A 24,447-nucleotide genomic window follows, 5' to 3' on the forward strand; every position below is an offset into this window, starting at 1 on the left:
GTACTGTAGATACCTAATGTAAAGGTGAGGGGGGTACTGTAGATACCTAATGTAAAGGTGAGGGGGGATACTGTAGATACCTAATGTAAAGGTGAGGGGGGATACTGTAGATACCTAATGTAAAGGTGAGGGGGGTACTGTAGATACCTAATGTAAAGGTGAGGGGGGGTACTGTAGATACCTAATGTAAAGGTGAGGAGGGGTACTGTAGATACCTAATGTAAAGGTGAGGGGGGGTACTGTAGATACCTAATGTAAAGGTGAGGGGGGGTACTGTAGATACCTAATGTAAAGGTGAGGGGGGTACTGTAGATACCTAATGTAAAGGTGAGGGGGGGTACTGTAGGTACCTAATGTAAAGGTGAGGGGGGTTACTGTAGATACCTAATGTAAAGGTGAGGGGGGGTGCTGTAGATACCTAATGTAAAGGTGAGGGGGGTACTGTAGATACCTAATGTAAAGGTGAGGGGGGGTACTGTAGATACCTAATGTAAAGGTGAGGGGGATACTGTAGGTACCTAATGTAAAGGTGAGGGGGGTACTGTAGATACCTAATGTAAAGGTGAGGGGGGGTACTGTAGATACCTAATGTAAAGGTGAGGGAGGATACTGTAGATACCTAATGTAAAGGTGAGGGGGGGTACTGTAGATACCTAATGTAAAGGTGAGGGGGGGTACTGTAGATACCTAATGTAAAGGTGAGGGGGGTACTGTAGATACCTAATGTAAAGGTGAGGGGGGTACTGTAGATACCTAATGTAAAGGTGAGGGGGGGTACTGTAGATACCTAATGTAAAGGTGAGGGGGGTACTGTAGGTACCTAATGTAAAGGTGAGGGGGGGTACTGTAGATACCTAATGTAAAGGTGAGGGGGGATACTGTAGATACCTAATGTAAAGGTGAGGGGGGGTACTGTAGATACCTAATGTAAAGGTGAGGGGGGGTACTGTAGATACCTAATGTAAAGGTGAGGGGGGTACTGTAGATACCTAATGTAAAGGTGAGGGTGGGTACTGTAAATACCTAATGTAAAGGTGAGGGGGGGTACTGTAGATACCTAATGTAAAGGTGAGGGGGGGGGGTACTGTAGATACCTAATGTAAAGAGGGGGGGGTACTGTAGATACCTAATGTAAAGGTGAGGGGGGGTACTGTAGATACCTAATGTAAAGGTGAGGGGGGGTACTGTAGATACCTAATGTAAAGGTGAGGGGGGGTACTGTAGATACCTAATGTAAAGGTGAGGGGGGTACTGTAGATACCTAATGTAAAGGTGAGGGGGGATACTGTAGATACCTAATGTAAAGGTGAGGGGGGTACTGTAGGTACCTAATGTAAAGGTGAGGGGGGGTACTGTAGATACCTAATGTAAAGGTGAGGGGGGACCTGTAGATACCTAATGTAAAGGTGAGGGGGGGACTGTAGATACCTAATGTAAAGGTGAGGGGGGTACTGTAGATACCTAACGTAAAGGTGAGGGGGGATACTGTAGATACCTAATGTAAAGGTGAGGGGGGTACTGTAGATACCTAATGTAAAGGTGAGGGGGGTACTGTAGATACCTAATGTAAAGGTGAGGGGGGGTGGGGGGTACTGTAGATACCTAATGTAAAGGTGAGGGGGGGTACTGTAGATACCTAATGTAAAGGTGAGGGGGATACTGTAGGTACCTAATGTAAAGGTGAGGGGGGTACTGTAGATACCTAATGTAAAGGTGAGGGGGGGTACTGTAGATACCTAATGTAAAGGTGAGGGGGGATACTGTAGATACCTAATGTAAAGGTGAGGGGGGGTACTGTAGATACCTAATGTAAAGGTGAGGGGGGGTACTGTAGATACCTAATGTAAAGGTGAGGGGGGTACTGTAGATACCTAATGTAAAGGTGAGGGGGGTACTGTAGATACCTAATGTAAAGGTGAGGGGGGGTACTGTAGATACCTAATGTAAAGGTGAGGGGGGGTACTGTAGGTACCTAATGTAAAGGTGAGGGGGGGTACTGTAGATACCTAATGTAAAGGTGAGGGGGGATACTGTAGATACCTAATGTAAAGGTGAGGGGGGGTACTGTAGATACCTAATGTAAAGGTGAGGGGGGGTACTGTAGATACCTAATGTAAAGGTGAGGGGGGTACTGTAGATACCTAATGTAAAGGTGAGGGTGGGTACTGTAAATACCTAATGTAAAGGTGAGGGGGGGTACTGTAGATACCTAATGTAAAGGTGAGGGGGGGGTACTGTAGATACCTAATGTAAAGAGTGGGGGGGTACTGTAGATACCTAATGTAAAGGTGAGGGGGGGTACTGTAGATACCTAATGTAAAGGTGAGGGGGGGTACTGTAGATACCTAATGTAAAGGTGAGGGGGGGTACTGTAGATACCTAATGTAAAGGTGAGGGGGGTACTGTAGATACCTAATGTAAAGGTGAGGGGGGATACTGTAGATACCTAATGTAAAGGTGAGGGGGGTACTGTAGGTACCTAATGTAAAGGTGAGGGGGGGTACTGTAGATACCTAATGTAAAGGTGAGGGGGGACTGTAGATACCTAATGTAAAGGTGAGGGGGGTACTGTAGATACCTAATGTAAAGGTGAGGGGGGTACTGTAGATACCTAACGTAAAGGTGAGGGGGGATACTGTAGATACCTAATGTAAAGGTGAGGGGGGTACTGTAGATACCTAATGTAAAGGTGAGGGGGGTACTGTAGATACCTAATGTAAAGGTGAGGGGGGGTACTGTAGATACCTAATGTAAAGGTGAGGGGGGGATACTGTAGATACCTAATGTAAAGGTGAGGGGGGGTACTGTAGATACCTAATGTAAAGGTGAGGGGGGGTACTGTAGATACCTAATGTAAAGGTGAGGGGGGGTACTGTAGATACCTAATGTAAAGGTGAGGGGGGTACTGTAGATACCTAATGTAAAGGTGAGGGGGGGTACTGTAGATACCTAATGTAAAGGTGAGGGGGGTACTGTAGATACCTAATGTAAAGGTGAGGGGGGTACTGTAGATACCTAATGTAAAGGTGAGGGGGGGTACTGTAGATACCTAATGTAAAGGTGAGGGGGGTACTGTAGATACCTAATGTAAAGGTGAGGGGGGGTACTGTAGATACCTAATGTAAAGGTGAGGGGGGGTACTGTAGATACCTAATGTAAAGGTGAGGGGGTACTGTAGATACCTAATGTAAAGGTGAGGGGGGGTACTGTAGATACCTAATGTAAAGGTGAGGGGGGTACTGTAGATACCTAATGTAAAGGTGAGGGGGGGTACTGTAGATACCTAATGTAAAGGTGAGGGGGGGTACTGTAGATACCTAATGTAAAGGTGAGGGGGGTACTGTAGATACCTAATGTAAAGGTGAGGGGGGGTACTGTAGATACCTAATGTAAAGGTGAGGGGGGGGTACTGTAGATACCTAATGTAAAGGTGAGGGGGATACTGTAGATACCTAATGTAAAGGTGAGGGGGATACTGTAGATACCTAATGTAAAGGTGGGGGGGGGGTACTGTAGATACCTAATGTAAAGGTGAGGGGGGGGTACTGTAGATACCTAATGTAAAGGTGAGGGGGGGTACTGTAGATACCTAATGTAAAGGTGAGGGGGGATACTGTAGATACCTAATGTAAAGGTGAGGGGGGGTACTGTAGATACCTAATGTAAAGGTGAGGGGGGGGGGGTACTGTAGATACCTAATGTAAAGGTGAGGGGGGGGGTACTGTAGATACCTAATGTAAAGGTGAGGGGGGATACTGTAGATACCTAATGTAAAGGTGAGGGGGGGTACTGTAGATACCTAATGTAAAGGTGAGGGGGGGGGGTACTGTAGATACCTAATGTAAAGGTGAGGGGGGTACTGTAGATACCTAATGTAAAGGTGAGGGGGGTACTGTAGATACCTAATGTAAAGGTGAGGGGGGGTACTGTAGATACCTAATGTAAAGGTGAGGGGGGATACTGTAGATACCTAATGTAAAGGTGAGGGGGGGGTACTGTAGATACCTAATGTAAAGGTGAGGGGGGGTACTGTAGATACCTAATGTAAAGGTGAGGGGGGTACTGTAGATACCTAATGTAAAGGTGAGGGGGGTACTGTAGATACCTAATGTAAAGGTGGAGGGGGGATACTGTAGATACCTAATGTAAAGGTGAGGGGGGGGGTACTGTAGATACCTAATGTAAAGGTGAGGGGGGATACTGTAGATACCTAATGTAAAGGTGAGGGGGTGATACTGTAGATACCTAATGTAAAGGTGAGGGGGGTACTGTAGATACCTAATGTAAAGGTGAGGGGGGATACTGTAGATACCTAATGTAAAGGTGAGGGGGGATACTGTAGATACCTAATGTAAAGGTGAGGGGGGTACTGTAGATACCTAATGTAAAGGTGAGGGGGGGTACTGTAGATACCTAATGTAAAGGTGAGGAGGGGTACTGTAGATACCTAATGTAAAGGTGAGGGGGGGGTACTGTAGATACCTAATGTAAAGGTGAGGGGGGGTACTGTAGATACCTAATGTAAAGGTGAGGGGGGTACTGTAGATACCTAATGTAAAGGTGAGGGGGGGTACTGTAGGTACCTAATGTAAAGGTGAGGGGGGTTACTGTAGATACCTAATGTAAAGGTGAGGGGGGGTGCTGTAGATACCTAATGTAAAGGTGAGGGGGGTACTGTAGATACCTAATGTAAAGGTGAGGGGGGGTACTGTAGATACCTAATGTAAAGGTGAGGGGGATACTGTAGGTACCTAATGTAAAGGTGAGGGGGGTACTGTAGATACCTAATGTAAAGGTGAGGGGGGGTACTGTAGATACCTAATGTAAAGGTGAGGGAGGATACTGTAGATACCTAATGTAAAGGTGAGGGGGGGTACTGTAGATACCTAATGTAAAGGTGAGGGGGGGTACTGTAGATACCTAATGTAAAGGTGAGGGGGGTACTGTAGATACCTAATGTAAAGGTGAGGGGGGTACTGTAGATACCTAATGTAAAGGTGAGGGGGGGTACTGTAGATACCTAATGTAAAGGTGAGGGGGGTACTGTAGGTACCTAATGTAAAGGTGAGGGGGGGGTACTGTAGATACCTAATGTAAAGGTGAGGGGGGATACTGTAGATACCTAATGTAAAGGTGAGGGGGGGTACTGTAGATACCTAATGTAAAGGTGAGGGGGGGTACTGTAGATACCTAATGTAAAGGTGAGGGGGGTACTGTAGATACCTAATGTAAAGGTGAGGGGGGGTACTGTAGGTACCTAATGTAAAGGTGAGGGGGGTACTGTAGATACCTAATGTAAAGGTGAGGAGGGGTACTGTAGATACCTAATGTAAAGGTGAGGGGGGTACTGTAGATACCTAATGTAAAGGTGAGGGGGGTACTGTAGATACCTAATGTAAAGGTGAGGGGGGGTACTGTAGGTACCTAATGTAAAGGTGAGGGGGGTACTGTAGATACCTAATGTAAAGGTGAGGGGGGATACTGTAGATACCTAATGTAAAGGTGAGGGGGGGGTACTGTAGGTACCTAATGTAAAGGTGAGGGGGGGGTGGGGGTGATACTGTAGGTACCTCATGTAAAGGTGAGGGGGGATACTGTAGATACCTGATGTAAAGGTGAGGGGGTAATACTGTAGATACCTAATGTAAAGGTGAGGGGGGGTACTGTAGATACCTAATGTAAAGGTGAGGGGGGTACTGTAGATACCTAATGTAAAGGTGAGGGGGGATACTGTAGATACCTAATGTAAAGGAGGGGGGGGGGGTACTGTAGATACCTAATGTAAAGGTGAGGGGGGGTACTGTAGATACCTAATGTAAAGGTGAGGGGGGGACTGTAGATACCTAATGTAAAGGTGAGGGGGGATACTGTAGATACCTAATGTAAAGGTGGGGGGGGTACTGTAGATACCTAATGTAAAGGTGAGGGGGGATACTGTAGATACCTAATGTAAAGGTGGGGGGGGTACTGTAGATACCTAATGTAAAGGTGAGGGGGGTACTGTAGATACCTAATGTAAAGGTGAGGGGGGATACTGTAGGTACCTAATGTAAAGGTGAGGGGGGGTACTGTAGATACCTAATGTAAAGGTGAGGGGGGATACTGTAGATACCTAATGTAAAGGTGGGGGGGGGTACTGTAGATACCTAATGTAAAGGTGAGGGGGGTACTGTAGATACCTAATGTAAAGGTGAGGGGGGTACTGTAGATACCTAATGTAAAGGTGAGGGGGGTACTGTAGATACCTAATGTAAAGGTGGGGGGGGTACTGTAGATACCTAATGTAAAGGTGAGGGGGGTACTGTAGGTACCTAATGTAAAGGTGAGGGGGTGATACTGTAGATACCTAATGTAAAGGTGAGGGGGGGTACTGTAGATACCTAATGTAAAGGTGAGGGGGGGTATTGTAGATACCTAATGTAAAGGTGAGGGGGGGGTACTGTAGATACCTAATGTAAAGGTGAGGGGGGGTACTGTATATACCTAATGTAAAGGTGAGGGGGGGTACTGTAGATACCTAATGTAAAGGTGAGGGGGGATACTGTATATACCTCAGCTAACGTAAAGGTGAGGGGTGGTACTGTAGATACCTCAGCTAATGTAAAGGTGAGGGGGAGGTACTGTAGATACCTAATGTAAAGGTGAGGGGGGTACTGTAGATACCTAATGTAAAGGTGAGGGGGGGTATTGTAGATACCTAATGTAAAGGTGAGGGGGGGGTACTGTAGATACCTAATGTAAAGGTGAGGGGGGGTACTGTATATACCTAATGTAAAGGTGAGGGGGGTACTGTAGATACCTAATGTAAAGGTGAAGGGGGGTACTGTAGATACCTAATGTAAAGGAGGGGGGGGGGGGGTACTGTAGATACCTAATGTAAAGGTGAGGGAGGTACTGTAGATACCTAATGTAAAGGTGAGGGGGATACTGTAGATACCTAATGTAAAGGTGAGGGGGGGTACTGTAGATACCTAATGTAAAGGTGAGGGGGGGGGGTACTGTAGATACCTAATGTAAAGGTGAGGGGGGTACTGTAGATACCTAATGTAAAGGTGAGGGGGATACTGTAGATACCTAATGTAAAGGTGAGGGGGGGTACTGTAGATACCTAATGTAAAGGTGAGGGGGATACTGTAGATACCTAATGTAAAGGTGGGGGGGGGGTACTGTAGATACCTAATGTAAAGGTGAGGGGGGGGTACTGTAGATACCTAATGTAAAGGTGAGGGGGATACTGTAGATACCTAATGTAAAGGTGAGGGGGATACTGTAGATACCTAATGTAAAGGTGGGGGGGGGGGTACTGTAGATACCTAATGTAAAGGTGAGGGGGGGGGTACTGTAGATACCTAATGTAAAGGTGAGGGGGGGTACTGTAGGTACCTAATGTAAAGGTGAGGGGGTGATACTGTAGATACCTAATGTAAAGGTGAGGGGGGGTACTGTAGATACCTAATGTAAAGGTGAGGGGGGGGGGGTACTGTAGATACCTAATGTAAAGGTGAGGGGGGGGGGGTGTACTGTAGATACCTAATGTAAAGGTGAGGGGGGTACTGTAGATACCTAATGTAAAGGTGAGGGGGGGTACTGTAGATACCTAATGTAAAGGTGAGGGGGGGGGTACTGTAGATACCTAATGTAAAGGTGAGGGGGGTACTGTAGATACCTAATGTAAAGGTGAGGGGGGTACTGTAGATACCTAATGTAAAGGTGAGGGGGGTACTGTAGATACCTAATGTAAAGGTGAGGGGGGATACTGTAGATACCTAATGTAAAGGTGAGGGGGGTACTGTAGATACCTAATGTAAAGGTGAGGGGGGATACTGTAGATACCTAATGTAAAGGTAAAGGGGGGTACTGTAGATACCTAATGTAAAGGTGAGGGGGGTACTGTAGATACCTAATGTAAAGGTGAGGGGGGATACTGTAGATACCTAATGTAAAGGTGAGGGGGGATACTGTAGATACCTAATGTAAAGGTGAGGGGGGTACTGTAGATACCTAATGTAAAGGTGAGGGGGGGTACTGTAGATACCTAATGTAAAGGTGAGGAGGGGTACTGTAGATACCTAATGTAAAGGTGAGGGGGGGGTACTGTAGATACCTAATGTAAAGGTGAGGGGGGGTACTGTAGATACCTAATGTAAAGGTGAGGGGGGTACTGTAGATACCTAATGTAAAGGTGAGGGGGGGTACTGTAGGTACCTAATGTAAAGGTGAGGGGGGTTACTGTAGATACCTAATGTAAAGGTGAGGGGGGGTGCTGTAGATACCTAATGTAAAGGTGAGGGGGGTACTGTAGATACCTAATGTAAAGGTGAGGGGGGGTACTGTAGATACCTAATGTAAAGGTGAGGGGGGATACTGTAGATACCTAATGTAAAGGTGAGGGGGGTACTGTAGATACCTAATGTAAAGGTGAGGGGGGATACTGTAGATACCTAATGTAAAGGTAAAGGGGGGTACTGTAGATACCTAATGTAAAGGTGAGGGGGGTACTGTAGATACCTAATGTAAAGGTGAGGGGGGATACTGTAGATACCTAATGTAAAGGTGAGGGGGGATACTGTAGATACCTAATGTAAAGGTGAGGGGGGTACTGTAGATACCTAATGTAAAGGTGAGGGGGGGTACTGTAGATACCTAATGTAAAGGTGAGGAGGGGTACTGTAGATACCTAATGTAAAGGTGAGGGGGGGGTACTGTAGATACCTAATGTAAAGGTGAGGGGGGGTACTGTAGATACCTAATGTAAAGGTGAGGGGGGTACTGTAGATACCTAATGTAAAGGTGAGGGGGGGTACTGTAGGTACCTAATGTAAAGGTGAGGGGGGTTACTGTAGATACCTAATGTAAAGGTGAGGGGGGGTGCTGTAGATACCTAATGTAAAGGTGAGGGGGGTACTGTAGATACCTAATGTAAAGGTGAGGGGGGGTACTGTAGATACCTAATGTAAAGGTGAGGGGGATACTGTAGGTACCTAATGTAAAGGTGAGGGGGGTACTGTAGATACCTAATGTAAAGGTGAGGGGGGGTACTGTAGATACCTAATGTAAAGGTGAGGGAGGATACTGTAGATACCTAATGTAAAGGTGAGGGGGGGTACTGTAGATACCTAATGTAAAGGTGAGGGGGGGTACTGTAGATACCTAATGTAAAGGTGAGGGGGGTACTGTAGATACCTAATGTAAAGGTGAGGGGGGTACTGTAGATACCTAATGTAAAGGTGAGGGGGGGTACTGTAGATACCTAATGTAAAGGTGAGGGGGGTACTGTAGGTACCTAATGTAAAGGTGAGGGGGGGTACTGTAGATACCTAATGTAAAGGTGAGGGGGGATACTGTAGATACCTAATGTAAAGGTGAGGGGGGGTACTGTAGATACCTAATGTAAAGGTGAGGGGGGGTACTGTAGATACCTAATGTAAAGGTGAGGGGGGTACTGTAGATACCTAATGTAAAGGTGAGGGTGGGTACTGTAAATACCTAATGTAAAGGTGAGGGGGGGTACTGTAGATACCTAATGTAAAGGTGAGGGGGGGGGGTACTGTAGATACCTAATGTAAAGAGGGGGGGGTACTGTAGATACCTAATGTAAAGGTGAGGGGGGGTACTGTAGATACCTAATGTAAAGGTGAGGGGGGGTACTGTAGATACCTAATGTAAAGGTGAGGGGGGTACTGTAGATACCTAATGTAAAGGTGAGGGGGGATACTGTAGATACCTAATGTAAAGGTGAGGGGGGTACTGTAGATACCTAATGTAAAGGTGAGGGGGGATACTGTAGATACCTAATGTAAAGGTAAAGGGGGGTACTGTAGATACCTAATGTAAAGGTGAGGGGGGTACTGTAGATACCTAATGTAAAGGTGAGGGGGGATACTGTAGATACCTAATGTAAAGGTGAGGGGGGATACTGTAGATACCTAATGTAAAGGTGAGGGGGGTACTGTAGATACCTAATGTAAAGGTGAGGGGGGGTACTGTAGATACCTAATGTAAAGGTGAGGAGGGGTACTGTAGATACCTAATGTAAAGGTGAGGGGGGGGTACTGTAGATACCTAATGTAAAGGTGAGGGGGGGTACTGTAGATACCTAATGTAAAGGTGAGGGGGGTACTGTAGATACCTAATGTAAAGGTGAGGGGGGGTACTGTAGGTACCTAATGTAAAGGTGAGGGGGGTTACTGTAGATACCTAATGTAAAGGTGAGGGGGGGTGCTGTAGATACCTAATGTAAAGGTGAGGGGGGTACTGTAGATACCTAATGTAAAGGTGAGGGGGGGTACTGTAGATACCTAATGTAAAGGTGAGGGGGGATACTGTAGATACCTAATGTAAAGGTGAGGGGGGTACTGTAGATACCTAATGTAAAGGTGAGGGGGGATACTGTAGATACCTAATGTAAAGGTAAAGGGGGGTACTGTAGATACCTAATGTAAAGGTGAGGGGGGTACTGTAGATACCTAATGTAAAGGTGAGGGGGGATACTGTAGATACCTAATGTAAAGGTGAGGGGGGATACTGTAGATACCTAATGTAAAGGTGAGGGGGGTACTGTAGATACCTAATGTAAAGGTGAGGGGGGGTACTGTAGATACCTAATGTAAAGGTGAGGAGGGGTACTGTAGATACCTAATGTAAAGGTGAGGGGGGGTACTGTAGATACCTAATGTAAAGGTGAGGGGGGGTACTGTAGATACCTAATGTAAAGGTGAGGGGGGTACTGTAGATACCTAATGTAAAGGTGAGGGGGGGTACTGTAGGTACCTAATGTAAAGGTGAGGGGGGTTACTGTAGATACCTAATGTAAAGGTGAGGGGGGGTGCTGTAGATACCTAATGTAAAGGTGAGGGGGGTACTGTAGATACCTAATGTAAAGGTGAGGGGGGGTACTGTAGATACCTAATGTAAAGGTGAGGGGGATACTGTAGGTACCTAATGTAAAGGTGAGGGGGGTACTGTAGATACCTAATGTAAAGGTGAGGGGGGGTACTGTAGATACCTAATGTAAAGGTGAGGGAGGATACTGTAGATACCTAATGTAAAGGTGAGGGGGGGTACTGTAGATACCTAATGTAAAGGTGAGGGGGGGTACTGTAGATACCTAATGTAAAGGTGAGGGGGGTACTGTAGATACCTAATGTAAAGGTGAGGGGGGTACTGTAGATACCTAATGTAAAGGTGAGGGGGGGTACTGTAGATACCTAATGTAAAGGTGAGGGGGGTACTGTAGGTACCTAATGTAAAGGTGAGGGGGGGTACTGTAGATACCTAATGTAAAGGTGAGGGGGGATACTGTAGATACCTAATGTAAAGGTGAGGGGGGGTACTGTAGATACCTAATGTAAAGGTGAGGGGGGGTACTGTAGATACCTAATGTAAAGGTGAGGGGGGTACTGTAGATACCTAATGTAAAGGTGAGGGTGGGTACTGTAAATACCTAATGTAAAGGTGAGGGGGGGTACTGTAGATACCTAATGTAAAGGTGAGGGGGGGGGGTACTGTAGATACCTAATGTAAAGAGGGGGGGGTACTGTAGATACCTAATGTAAAGGTGAGGGGGGGTACTGTAGATACCTAATGTAAAGGTGAGGGGGGGTACTGTAGATACCTAATGTAAAGGTGAGGGGGGTACTGTAGATACCTAATGTAAAGGTGAGGGGGGATACTGTAGATACCTAATGTAAAGGTGAGGGGGGTACTGTAGATACCTAATGTAAAGGTGAGGGGGGATACTGTAGATACCTAATGTAAAGGTAAAGGGGGGTACTGTAGATACCTAATGTAAAGGTGAGGGGGGTACTGTAGATACCTAATGTAAAGGTGAGGGGGGATACTGTAGATACCTAATGTAAAGGTGAGGGGGGATACTGTAGATACCTAATGTAAAGGTGAGGGGGGTACTGTAGATACCTAATGTAAAGGTGAGGGGGGGTACTGTAGATACCTAATGTAAAGGTGAGGAGGGGTACTGTAGATACCTAATGTAAAGGTGAGGGGGGGGTACTGTAGATACCTAATGTAAAGGTGAGGGGGGGTACTGTAGATACCTAATGTAAAGGTGAGGGGGGTACTGTAGATACCTAATGTAAAGGTGAGGGGGGGTACTGTAGGTACCTAATGTAAAGGTGAGGGGGGTTACTGTAGATACCTAATGTAAAGGTGAGGGGGGGTGCTGTAGATACCTAATGTAAAGGTGAGGGGGGTACTGTAGATACCTAATGTAAAGGTGAGGGGGGGTACTGTAGATACCTAATGTAAAGGTGAGGGGGGATACTGTAGATACCTAATGTAAAGGTGAGGGGGGTACTGTAGATACCTAATGTAAAGGTGAGGGGGGATACTGTAGATACCTAATGTAAAGGTAAAGGGGGGTACTGTAGATACCTAATGTAAAGGTGAGGGGGGTACTGTAGATACCTAATGTAAAGGTGAGGGGGGATACTGTAGATACCTAATGTAAAGGTGAGGGGGGATACTGTAGATACCTAATGTAAAGGTGAGGGGGGTACTGTAGATACCTAATGTAAAGGTGAGGGGGGGTACTGTAGATACCTAATGTAAAGGTGAGGAGGGGTACTGTAGATACCTAATGTAAAGGTGAGGGGGGGTACTGTAGATACCTAATGTAAAGGTGAGGGGGGGTACTGTAGATACCTAATGTAAAGGTGAGGGGGGTACTGTAGATACCTAATGTAAAGGTGAGGGGGGGTACTGTAGGTACCTAATGTAAAGGTGAGGGGGGTTACTGTAGATACCTAATGTAAAGGTGAGGGGGGGTGCTGTAGATACCTAATGTAAAGGTGAGGGGGGTACTGTAGATACCTAATGTAAAGGTGAGGGGGGGTACTGTAGATACCTAATGTAAAGGTGAGGGGGATACTGTAGGTACCTAATGTAAAGGTGAGGGGGGTACTGTAGATACCTAATGTAAAGGTGAGGGGGGGTACTGTAGATACCTAATGTAAAGGTGAGGGAGGATACTGTAGATACCTAATGTAAAGGTGAGGGGGGGTACTGTAGATACCTAATGTAAAGGTGAGGGGGGGTACTGTAGATACCTAATGTAAAGGTGAGGGGGGTACTGTAGATACCTAATGTAAAGGTGAGGGGGGTACTGTAGATACCTAATGTAAAGGTGAGGGGGGGTACTGTAGATACCTAATGTAAAGGTGAGGGGGGTACTGTAGGTACCTAATGTAAAGGTGAGGGGGGGTACTGTAGATACCTAATGTAAAGGTGAGGGGGGATACTGTAGATACCTAATGTAAAGGTGAGGGGGGGTACTGTAGATACCTAATGTAAAGGTGAGGGGGGGTACTGTAGATACCTAATGTAAAGGTGAGGGGGGTACTGTAGATACCTAATGTAAAGGTGAGGGTGGGTACTGTAAATACCTAATGTAAAGGTGAGGGGGGGTACTGTAGATACCTAATGTAAAGGTGAGGGGGGGGGGTACTGTAGATACCTAATGTAAAGAGGGGGGGGTACTGTAGATACCTAATGTAAAGGTGAGGGGGGGTACTGTAGATACCTAATGTAAAGGTGAGGGGGGGTACTGTAGATACCTAATGTAAAGGTGAGGGGGGGTACTGTAGATACCTAATGTAAAGGTGAGGGGGGTACTGTAGATACCTAATGTAAAGGTGAGGGGGGATACTGTAGATACCTAATGTAAAGGTGAGGGGGGTACTGTAGGTACCTAATGTAAAGGTGAGGGGGGGTACTGTAGATACCTAATGTAAAGGTGAGGGGGGACTGTAGATACCTAATGTAAAGGTGAGGGGGGTACTGTAGATACCTAATGTAAAGGTGAGGGGGGTACTGTAGATACCTAACGTAAAGGTGAGGGGGGATACTGTAGATACCTAATGTAAAGGTGAGGGGGGTACTGTAGATACCTAATGTAAAGGTGAGGGGGGTACTGTAGATACCTAATGTAAAGGTGAGGGGGGGTACTGTAGATACCTAATGTAAAGGTGAGGGGGGGAACTGTAGATACCTAATGTAAAGGTGAGGGGGGGTACTGTAGATACCTAATGTAAAGGTGAGGGGGGTACTGTAGATACCTAATGTAAAGGTGAGGGGGGGTACTGTAGGTACCTAATGTAAAGGTGAGGGGGGTACTGTAGATACCTAATGTAAAGGTGAGGAGGGGTACTGTAGATACCTAATGTAAAGGTGAGGGGGGTACTGTAGATACCTAATGTAAAGGTGAGGGGGGTACTGTAGATACCTAATGTAAAGGTGAGGGGGGGTACTGTAGGTACCTAATGTAAAGGTGAGGGGGGTACTGTAGATACCTAATGTAAAGGTGAGGGGGGATACTGTAGATACCTAATGTAAAGGTGAGGGGGGGTACTGTAGATACCTAATGTAAAGGTGAGGGGGTACTGTAGATACCTAATGTAAAGGTGAGGGGGGGTACTGTAGGTACCTAATGTAAAGGTGAGGGGGGTACTGTAGATACCTAATGTAAAGGTGAGGGGGGGGTACTGTAGATACCTAATGTAAAGGTGAGGGGGGGTACTGTAGATACCTAATGTAAAGGTGAGGGGGGTACTGTAGATACCTAATGTAAAGGTGAGGGGGGGTACTGTAGGTACCTAATGTAAAGGTGAGGGGGGGGTACTGTAGATACCTAATGTAAAGGTGAGGGGGAGTGCTGTAGATACCTAATGTAAAGGTGAGGGGGGTACTGTAGATACCTAATGTAAAGGTGAGGGGGATACTGTAGGTACCTAATGTAAAGGTGAGGGGGGTACTGTAGATACCTAATGTAAAGGTGAGGGGGGGTACTGTAGATACCTAATGTAAAGGTGAGGGAGGATACTGTAGATACCTAATGTAAAGGTGAGGGGGGGTACTGTAGATACCTAATGTAAAGGTGAGGGGGGTACTGTAGATACCTAATGTAAAGGTGAGGGGGGGTACTGTAGATACCTAATGTAAAGGTGAGGGGGGTACTGTAGGTACCTAATGTAAAGGTGAGGGGGGGTACTGTAGATACCTAATGTAAAGGTGAGGGGGGATACTGTAGATACCTAATGTAAAGGTGAGGGGGGGTACTGTAGATACCTAATGTAAAGGTGAGGGGGGGTACTGTAGATACCTAATGTAAAGGTGAGGGGGGTACTGTAGATACCTAATGTAAAGGTGAGGGTGGGTACTGTAAATACCTAATGTAAAGGTGAGGGGGGGTACTGTAGATACCTAATGTAAAGGTGAGGGGGGGGGGTACTGTAGATACCTAATGTAAAGAGGGGGGGGTACTGTAGATACCTAATGTAAAGGTGAGGGGGGGTACTGTAGATACCTAATGTAAAGGTGAGGGGGGGTACTGTAGATACCTAATGTAAAGGTGAGGGGGGGTACTGTAGATACCTAATGTAAAGGTGAGGGGGTACTGTAGATACCTAATGTAAAGGTGAGGGGGGATACTGTAGATACCTAATGTAAAGGTGAGGGGGGTACTGTAGGTACCTAATGTAAAGGTGAGGGGGGGTACTGTAGATACCTAATGTAAAGGTGAGGGGGGACTGTAGATACCTAATGTAAAGGTGAGGGGGGTACTGTAGATACCTAATGTAAAGGTGAGGGGGGTACTGTAGATACCTAACGTAAAGGTGAGGGGGGATACTGTAGATACCTAATGTAAAGGTGAGGGGGGTACTGTAGATACCTAATGTAAAGGTGAGGGGGGTACTGTAGATACCTAATGTAAAGGTGAGGGGGGGTACTGTAGATACCTAATGTAAAGGTGAGGGGGGGAACTGTAGATACCTAATGTAAAGGTGAGGGGGGGTACTGTAGATACCTAATGTAAAGGTGAGGGGGGTACTGTAGATACCTAATGTAAAGGTGAGGGGGGGTACTGTAGGTACCTAATGTAAAGGTGAGGGGGGTACTGTAGATACCTAATGTAAAGGTGAGGAGGGGTACTGTAGATACCTAATGTAAAGGTGAGGGGGGTACTGTAGATACCTAATGTAAAGGTGAGGGGGGTACTGTAGATACCTAATGTAAAGGTGAGGGGGGGTACTGTAGGTACCTAATGTAAAGGTGAGGGGGGTACTGTAGATACCTAATGTAAAGGTGAGGGGGGATACTGTAGATACCTAATGTAAAGGTGAGGGGGGGTACTGTAGATACCTAATGTAAAGGTGAGGGGGTACTGTAGATACCTAATGTAAAGGTGAGGGGGGGTACTGTAGGTACCTAATGTAAAGGTGAGGGGGGTACTGTAGATACCTAATGTAAAGGTGAGGGGGGGTACTGTAGATACCTAATGTAAAGGTGAGGGGGGGTACTGTAGATACCTAATGTAAAGGTGAGGGGGGTACTGTAGATACCTAATGTAAAGGTGAGGGGGGGTACTGTAGGTACCTAATGTAAAGGTGAGGGGGGGTACTGTAGATACCTAATGTAAAGGTGAGGGGGGGTGCTGTAGATACCTAATGTAAAGGTGAGGGGGGTACTGTAGATACCTAATGTAAAGGTGAGGGGGATACTGTAGGTACCTAATGTAAAGGTGAGGGGGGTACTGTAGATACCTAATGTAAAGGTGAGGGGGGGTACTGTAGATACCTAATGTAAAGGTGAGGGAGGATACTGTAGATACCTAATGTAAAGGTGAGGGGGGGTACTGTAGATACCTAATGTAAAGGTGAGGGGGGGTACTGTAGATACCTAATGTAAAGGTGAGGGGGGTACTGTAGATACCTAATGTAAAGGTGAGGGGGGTACTGTAGATACCTAATGTAAAGGTGAGGGGGGGTACTGTAGATACCTAATGTAAAGGTGAGGGGGGATACTGTAGATACCTAATGTAAAGGTGAGGGGGGGTACTGTAGATACCTAATGTAAAGGTGAGGGGGGGTACTGTAGATACCTATTGTAAAGGTGAGGGGGGTACTGTAGATACCTAATGTAAAGGTGAGGGTGGGTACTGTAAATACCTAATGTAAAGGTGAGGGGGGGTACTGTAGATACCTAATGTAAAGGTGAGGGGGGGGTACTGTAGATACCTAATGTAAAGAGGGGGGGGTACTGTAGATACCTAATGTAAAGGTGAGGGGGGGTACTGTAGATACCTAATGTAAAGGTGAGGGGGGGTACTGTAGATACCTAATGTAAAGGTGAGGGGGGGTACTGTAGATACCTAATGTAAAGGTGAGGGGGGTACTGTAGATACCTAATGTAAAGGTGAGGGGGGATACTGTAGATACCTAATGTAAAGGTGAGGGGGGTACTGTAGGTACCTAATGTAAAGGTGAGGGGGGGTACTGTAGATACCTAATGTAAAGGTGAGGGGGGACTGTAGATACCTAATGTAAAGGTGAGGGGGGTACTGTAGATACCTAATGTAAAGGTGAGGGGGGTACTGTAGATACCTAACGTAAAGGTGAGGGGGGATACTGTAGATACCTAATGTAAAGGTGAGGGGGGTACTGTAGATACCTAATGTAAAGGTGAGGGGGGTACTGTAGATACCTAATGTAAAGGTGAGGGGGGGTACTGTAGATACCTAATGTAAAGGTGAGGGGGGGAACTGTAGATACCTAATGTAAAGGTGAGGGGGGGTACTGTAGATACCTAATGTAAAGGTGAGGGGGGTACTGTAGATACTTAATGTAAAGGTGAGGGGGGGTACTGTAGGTACCTAATGTAAAGGTGAGGGGGATACTGTAGATACCTAATGTAAAGGTGAGGGGGGGTACTGTAGATACCTAATGTAAAGGTGAGGGGGGGTACTGTAGATACCTAATGTAAAGGTGAGGGGGGATACTGTAGATACCTAATGTAAAGGTGAGGGGGGGTTCTGTAGATACCTAATGTAAAGGTGAGGGGGGGTACTGTAGATACCTAATGTAAAGGTGAGGGGGGTACTGTAGATACCTAATGTAAAGGTGAGGGGGGGTACTGTAGATACCTAATGTAAAGGTGAGGGAGGATACTGTAGATACCTAATGTAAAGGTGAGGGGGGGTACTGTAGATACCTAATGTAAAGGTGAGGGGGGGTACTGTAGATACCTAATGTAAAGGTGAGGGGGGGACTGTAGATACCTAATGTAAAGGTGGGGGGTACTGTAGATACCTAATGTAAAGGTGAGGGGGGGTACTGTAGATACCTAATGTAAAGGTGAGGGGGGATACTGTAGATACCTAATGTAAAGGTGAGGGGGGGTACTGTAGATACCTAATGTAAAGGTGAGGGGGGGTACTGTAGATACCTATTGTAAAGGTGAGGGGGGTACTGTAGATACCTAATGTAAAGGTGAGGGTGGGTACTGTAAATACCTAATGTAAAGGTGAGGGGGGGTACTGTAGATACCTAATGTAAAGGTGAGGGGGGGGGGTACTGTAGATACCTAATGTAAAGAGGGGGGGGTACTGTAGATACCTAATGTAAAGGTGAGGGGGGGTACTGTAGATACCTAATGTAAAGGTGAGGGGGGGTACTGTAGATACCTAATGTAAAGGTGAGGGGGGGTACTGTAGATACCTAATGTAAAGGTGAGGGGGGTACTGTAGATACCTAATGTAAAGGTGAGGGGGGATACTGTAGATACCTAATGTAAAGGTGAGGGGGGTACTGTAGGTACCTAATGTAAAGGTGAGGGGGGGTACTGTAGATACCTAATGTAAAGGTGAGGGGGGACTGTAGATACCTAATGTAAAGGTGAGGGGGGTACTGTAGATACCTAATGTAAAGGTGAGGGGGGTACTGTAGATACCTAACGTAAAGGTGAGGGGGGATACTGTAGATACCTAATGTAAAGGTGAGGGGGGTACTGTAGATACCTAATGTAAAGGTGAGGGGGGTACTGTAGATACCTAATGTAAAGGTGAGGGGGGGTACTGTAGATACCTAATGTAAAGGTGAGGGGGGGAACTGTAGATACCTAATGTAAAGGTGAGGGGGGGTACTGTAGATACCTAATGTAAAGGTGAGGGGGGTACTGTAGATACTTAATGTAAAGGTGAGGGGGGGTACTGTAGGTACCTAATGTAAAGGTGAGGGGGGTACTGTAGATACCTAATGTAAAGGTGAGGGGGGGTACTGTAGATACCTAATGTAAAGGTGAGGGGGGGTACTGTAGATACCTAATGTAAAGGTGAGGGGGGATACTGTAGATACCTAATGTAAAGGTGAGGGGGGGTTCTGTAGATACCTAATGTAAAGGTGAGGGGGGGTACTGTAGATACCTAATGTAAAGGTGAGGGGGGTACTGTAGATACCTAATGTAAAGGTGAGGGGGGGTACTGTAGATACCTAATGTAAAGGTGAGGGGGGGTACTGTAGATACCTAATGTAAAGGTGAGGGGGGGTTCTGTAGATACCTAATGTAAAGGTGAGGGGGGGTACTGTAGATACCTAATGTAAAGGTGAGGGGGGGACTGTAGATACCTAATGTAAAGGTGGGGGGTACTGTAGATACCTAATGTAAAGGGGGGGGGGGTACTGTGACGTGTGTCCCTCTCCCCTCCCAGCCGGTGGGGGGTACTGTGACGTGTGTCCCTCTCCCCTCCCAGCCGGTGGGGGGTACTGTGACGTGTGTCCCTCTCCCCTCCCAGCCGGTGGGGGGTACTGTGACGTGTGTCCCTCTCCCCTCCCAGCCGGTGTCGGCATCAGCGGCTCATATCCTCGGGGAGGTCTGCAGGGAGAAACAGGAAGCAGCTATCCCATTGGTCCGTCTGTTCCTTCACTATGGAAACATCCTGCCTTTCCTCAGTGCCGTCGCACACGCAGAGGTCAACCGCACACAGTAAGAACACACACACACACAGAGGTCAACCGCACACAGTAAGAACACACACACACACAGAGGTCAACCGCACACAGTAAGAACACACACACACAGAGGTCAACCGCACACAGTAAGAACACACACACACACAGAGGTCAACCGCACACAGTAAGAACACACACACACAGAGGTCAACCGCACACAGTAAGAACACACACACACACAGAGGTCAACCGCACACAGTAAGAACACACACACACACAGAGGTCAACCGCACACAGTAAGAACACACACACACACAGAGGTCAACCGCACACAGTAAGAACACACACACACAGAGGTCAACCGCACACAGTAAGAACACACACACACACAGAGGTCAACCGCACACAGTAAGAACACACACACACAGAGGTCAACCGCACACAGTAAGAACACACACACACACAGAGGTCAACCACACACAGTAAGAACACACACACACACAGAGGTCAACCACACATACTCTTTTAAAAAAAGGGTTCCAAAAGGGTTATGTCCCCATAGGAGAACCCTTTTTGGTTCCAAGTAGTACCCTCTGTGGAAAGGGTTCTACCTGATACCAAGAAGGGTTCTTCAAAGGGTTCTCCTATGGGATACAGCCAAAGAACCTTCAAAGGGTTCTCCTATGGGGACAGCCGGAGAACCTTCAAAGGGTTCCCCTATGGGGACAGCCGAAGGACCTTCAAAGGGTTCTCCTATGGGGACAGCCGAAGAACCTTCAAAGGGTTCTCCTATGGGGACAACCGGAGAACCTTCAAAGGGTTCTCCTATGGGGACAACCGGAGAACCTTCAAAGGGTTCTCCTATGGGGACAGACGGAGAACCTTCAAAGGGTTCTCCTATGGGGACAGCCGGAGACCCTTCAAAGGGTTCTACCTGAAACCAAGAAGGGTTCATCAAAGGGTTCTCCTATGGGGATAGCCGGAGAACCTTCAAAGGGTTCTCCTATGGGGACAGCCGAAGAACCATCAAAGGGTTCCCCTATGGGGACATCCGGAGACCCTTCAAAGGGTTCCCCTATGGGGACAGCCAGAGAACCTTCAAAGGGTTCCCCTATGGGGACAGCCGTAGAACCTTCAAAGGGTTCCCCTATGGGGACAGCCAGAGAACCTTCAAAGGGTTCCCCTATGGGGACAGCCGGAGACCCTTCAAAGGGTTCCCCTATGGGGACAGCCGGAGACCCTTCAAAGGGTTCCCCTATGGGGACAGCCGGAGAACCTTCAAAGGGTTCCCCTATGGGGACAGCCGAAGAACCCTTTTAGGTTCTAGATAGTACCATTTATTCTAAGAGTGGACAGTAAAATAGACACACACACACACACACACGCACACACGCACACACACACACACGCATGCACGCACGCACGCACACACACACACACACACACACACACACACACTCAAACGCACACAGTAAGCACCGCCATCACAGTACTGACCACCATCACAGTACTGACCACCATCACAGTACTGACATCCATTACAGTACTGACCACCACCACAGTACTGACCACCATCACAGTACTGACATCCATCACAGTACTGACCACCATCACAGTACTGACCACCATTACAGTACTGACCACCATCACAGTACTGACCACCACCACAGTACTGACCAACATTACAGTACTGACCACCATCACAGTACTGACCACCATCACAGTACTGACCACCATCACAGTACTGACCACCATCACAGTACTGACCACCATCACAGTACTGACCACCATCACAGTACTGACCACCATCACAGTACTGACCACCATCACAGTACTGACCACCATTACAGTACTGACCACCATTACAGTACTGACCACCATTACAGTACTGACCACCACCACAGTACTGACCACCATCACAGTACTGACATCCATCACAGTACTGACCACCATCACAGTACTGACCACCATCACAGTACTGACCACCATCACAGTACTAACTCTCTGTAGGGACCCTAACTCTCTCCTCCTCCACTCTGTAGGGACCCTAACTCTCTCCTCCTCCCCTCTGTAGGGACCCTAACTCTCTCCTCCTCCCCTCTGTAGGGGCCCTAACTCTCTCCTCCTCCCCTCTATAGGGACCCTAACTCGCCTTTCCCCTCTGTAGGGACCCTAACTCTCTCCTCCTCCCCTCTGTAGGGACCCTAACTCTCTCCTCCTCCCCTCTGTAGGGACCCTAACTCTCTCCTCCTCCCCTCTGTAGGGACCCTAACTCTCTCCTCCTCCCCTCTGTAGGGACCCTAACTCTCTCCTCCTCCCCTCTGTAGGGACCCTAACTCTCTCCTTCTCCCCTCTGTAGGGACCCTAACTCTCTCCTCCTCCACTCTGTAGGGACCCTAACTCTCTCCTCCTCCCCTCTGTAGGGACCCTAACTCTCTCCTCCTCCCCTCTGTAGGGGCCCTAACTCTCTCCTCCTCCCCTCTATAGGGACCCTAACTCGCCTTTCCCCTCTGTAGGGACCCTAACTCTCTCCTCCTCCCCTCTGTAGGGACCCTAACTCTCTCCTCCTCCCCTCTGTAGGGACCCTAACTCTCTCCTCCTCCCCTCTGTAGGGACCCTAACTCTCTCCTCCTCCCCTCTGTAGGGACCCTAACTCTCTCCTCCTCCCCTCTGTAGGGACCCTAACTCTCTCCTTCTCCCCTCTGTAGGGACCCTAACTCTCTCCTCCTCCCCTCTGTAGGGACCCTAACTCTCTCCTCCTCCCCTCTGTAGGGACCCTAACTCTCTCCTCCTCCCCTCTGTAGGGGCCCTAACTCTCTCCTCCTCCCCTCTGTAGGGACCCTAACTCTCTCCTCCTCCCCTCTGTAGGGACCCTAACTCTCTCCTCCTCCCCTCTGTAGGGACCCTAACTCTCTCCTTCTCCCCTCTGTAGGGACCCTAACTCTCTCCTCCTCCCCTCTGTAGGGACCCTAACTCTCTCCTCCTCCCCTCTGTAGGGACCCTAACTCTCTCCTCCTCCCCTCTGTAGGGACCCTAACACCATCTTCAGAGGAAACTCTCTAACGTCTAAATGTATCGATGAGACCATGAAGCTGGCTGGGAACCACTACCTCCAGGTCACCCTGAGAGCCATGATAGATGAAGTAGGTATCATCCCTCTGTCTCTCTCTCTCTCTCTCTCTGTCTCTCTGTCTCTGTCTCTCTCTGTCTCTCTCTGTCTCTCTATCTCTCTCTCTCTCTCTCTGTCTCTCTGTCTCTCTCTCTCTCTCTCTCTCTCTCTCTCTGTCTCTCTCTCTCTCTGTCTCTGTCTCTCTCTCTCTCTCTCTCTCTCTCTCTCTCTCTCTCTGTCAGTATAATGTCAGTAACAGTGGTTATGTCTCTGTCTCCAGATCTGTACGGACCACAAGCCCTGTGAGATCGACCCGGTGAAGCTCAAAGAGTCAGAAAACCTAGAGACCAACAGGGTGAGTGGTGTGTGTAGCCTGTAGTAGTGGTGAGACCTAGCCTAGTTCTAACCCTATGAATCTAGCCCTATGGTTCTAACCCGGGGGTTCTAAACCAGTGGTTCTAACTCTGTGGTTCTAACCCTGTGGTTCTAACCCTATGAATCTAACCCTGTGGTTCTAACGCTGTGGTTCTAACCCTGTGGTTCTAACCCTGTGGTTCTAACCTGGTGGTTCTAACCCTGTGGTTCTAACTCTGTGGTTCTAACCATGTGGTTCTAACCCTGTGGTTCTAACCCGGGGGTTCTAACTGTGCGGTTCTAACCCTGTGGTTCTAACCCTGTGGTTCTAACCCTGCTGTTCTAAACCTGTGGTTCTAACCCGGGGGTTCTAACCCGGGGGTTCTAACCCTGTGGTTCTAACCCGGGGGTTCTAACCCGGTGGTTCTAACTCTGTGGTTCTAACCCGGGGGTTCTAACCCGGTGGTTCTAACCCTGTTGTTCTAACTCTGTGGTTCTAACCTTATGAATCTGACCCTGTTCTAACCCTGTGGTTCTAACCCTGTGATTCTAACCCTGTGCTTCTAACCCTTGTGGTTCTAACCCTGTGGTTCTAACCCTGTGATTCTAACCCGGTGGTTCTAACCCTGTGGTTCTAACCCGGGGGTTCTAACCCTGTGGTTCTAACCCTATGGTTCTAACCCTGTGGTTCTAACCCTGTGGTTCTAACCCCGTGGTTCTAACCCGGTGGTTCTAACCCTGTGGTTCTAACCCGGGGGTTCTAACCCTGTGGTTCTAACCCTATGGTTCTAACCCTGTGGTTCTAACCCTGTGGTTCTAACCCTGTGGTTCTAACTCTGTGGTTCTAACCCTGTGGTTCTAACCCTGTGGTTCTAACCCGGGGGTTCTAACCCGGTGTTTGGTTCTAACCCTGTGGTTCTAACCCTGTGGTTCTAACACAGGGGTTCTAACCCTGTGGTTCTAACCCTGTGGTTTCTCAGGAGAACCTGCGTCAGTATGTAGACCGGATCTTCAACATGATCACAACGTCAGGTGTGCGCTGTCCCACCGTCATGTGTGATATTTTCTTCTCACTCAGAGAATCGGCTGCAACACGTTTCGAAGGTAACCAACTATACCACCAAATCCTGTATAGTGGTGACCTCTCCATTTCTCTGTCTCTCTCTCTCTCTCTCTCTTTCTCTCTCTCTCTTTCCCTTTCCCTCGCTCTCTCTCTCTCTCTCTCTCTCTCTCTCTCTCTCTCTC

At 47.6% G+C, this 24,447-nt stretch overlaps 1 protein-coding gene across 1 annotated transcript in view; it reads left to right on the top strand.

Moving 5' to 3' along the window:
- Positions 1-24,447, top strand: part of rasa3 (RAS p21 protein activator 3) — a gene marked incomplete in the record, with an annotated part of 130,585 nt that overhangs the window by 81,636 nt on the left and 24,502 nt on the right. The window contains 4 exon segments of the mRNA XM_071331001.1: positions 19,583-19,773; positions 22,768-22,882; positions 23,129-23,203; positions 24,183-24,306. Coding sequence (XP_071187102.1) covers positions 19,583-19,773; positions 22,768-22,882; positions 23,129-23,203; positions 24,183-24,306 — 505 coding nt within the window.

Source organism: Salvelinus alpinus, chromosome 10 (genome assembly GCF_045679555.1).
Source record: "Salvelinus alpinus chromosome 10, SLU_Salpinus.1, whole genome shotgun sequence".
Taxonomy (NCBI): domain Eukaryota; kingdom Metazoa; phylum Chordata; class Actinopteri; order Salmoniformes; family Salmonidae; genus Salvelinus; species Salvelinus alpinus.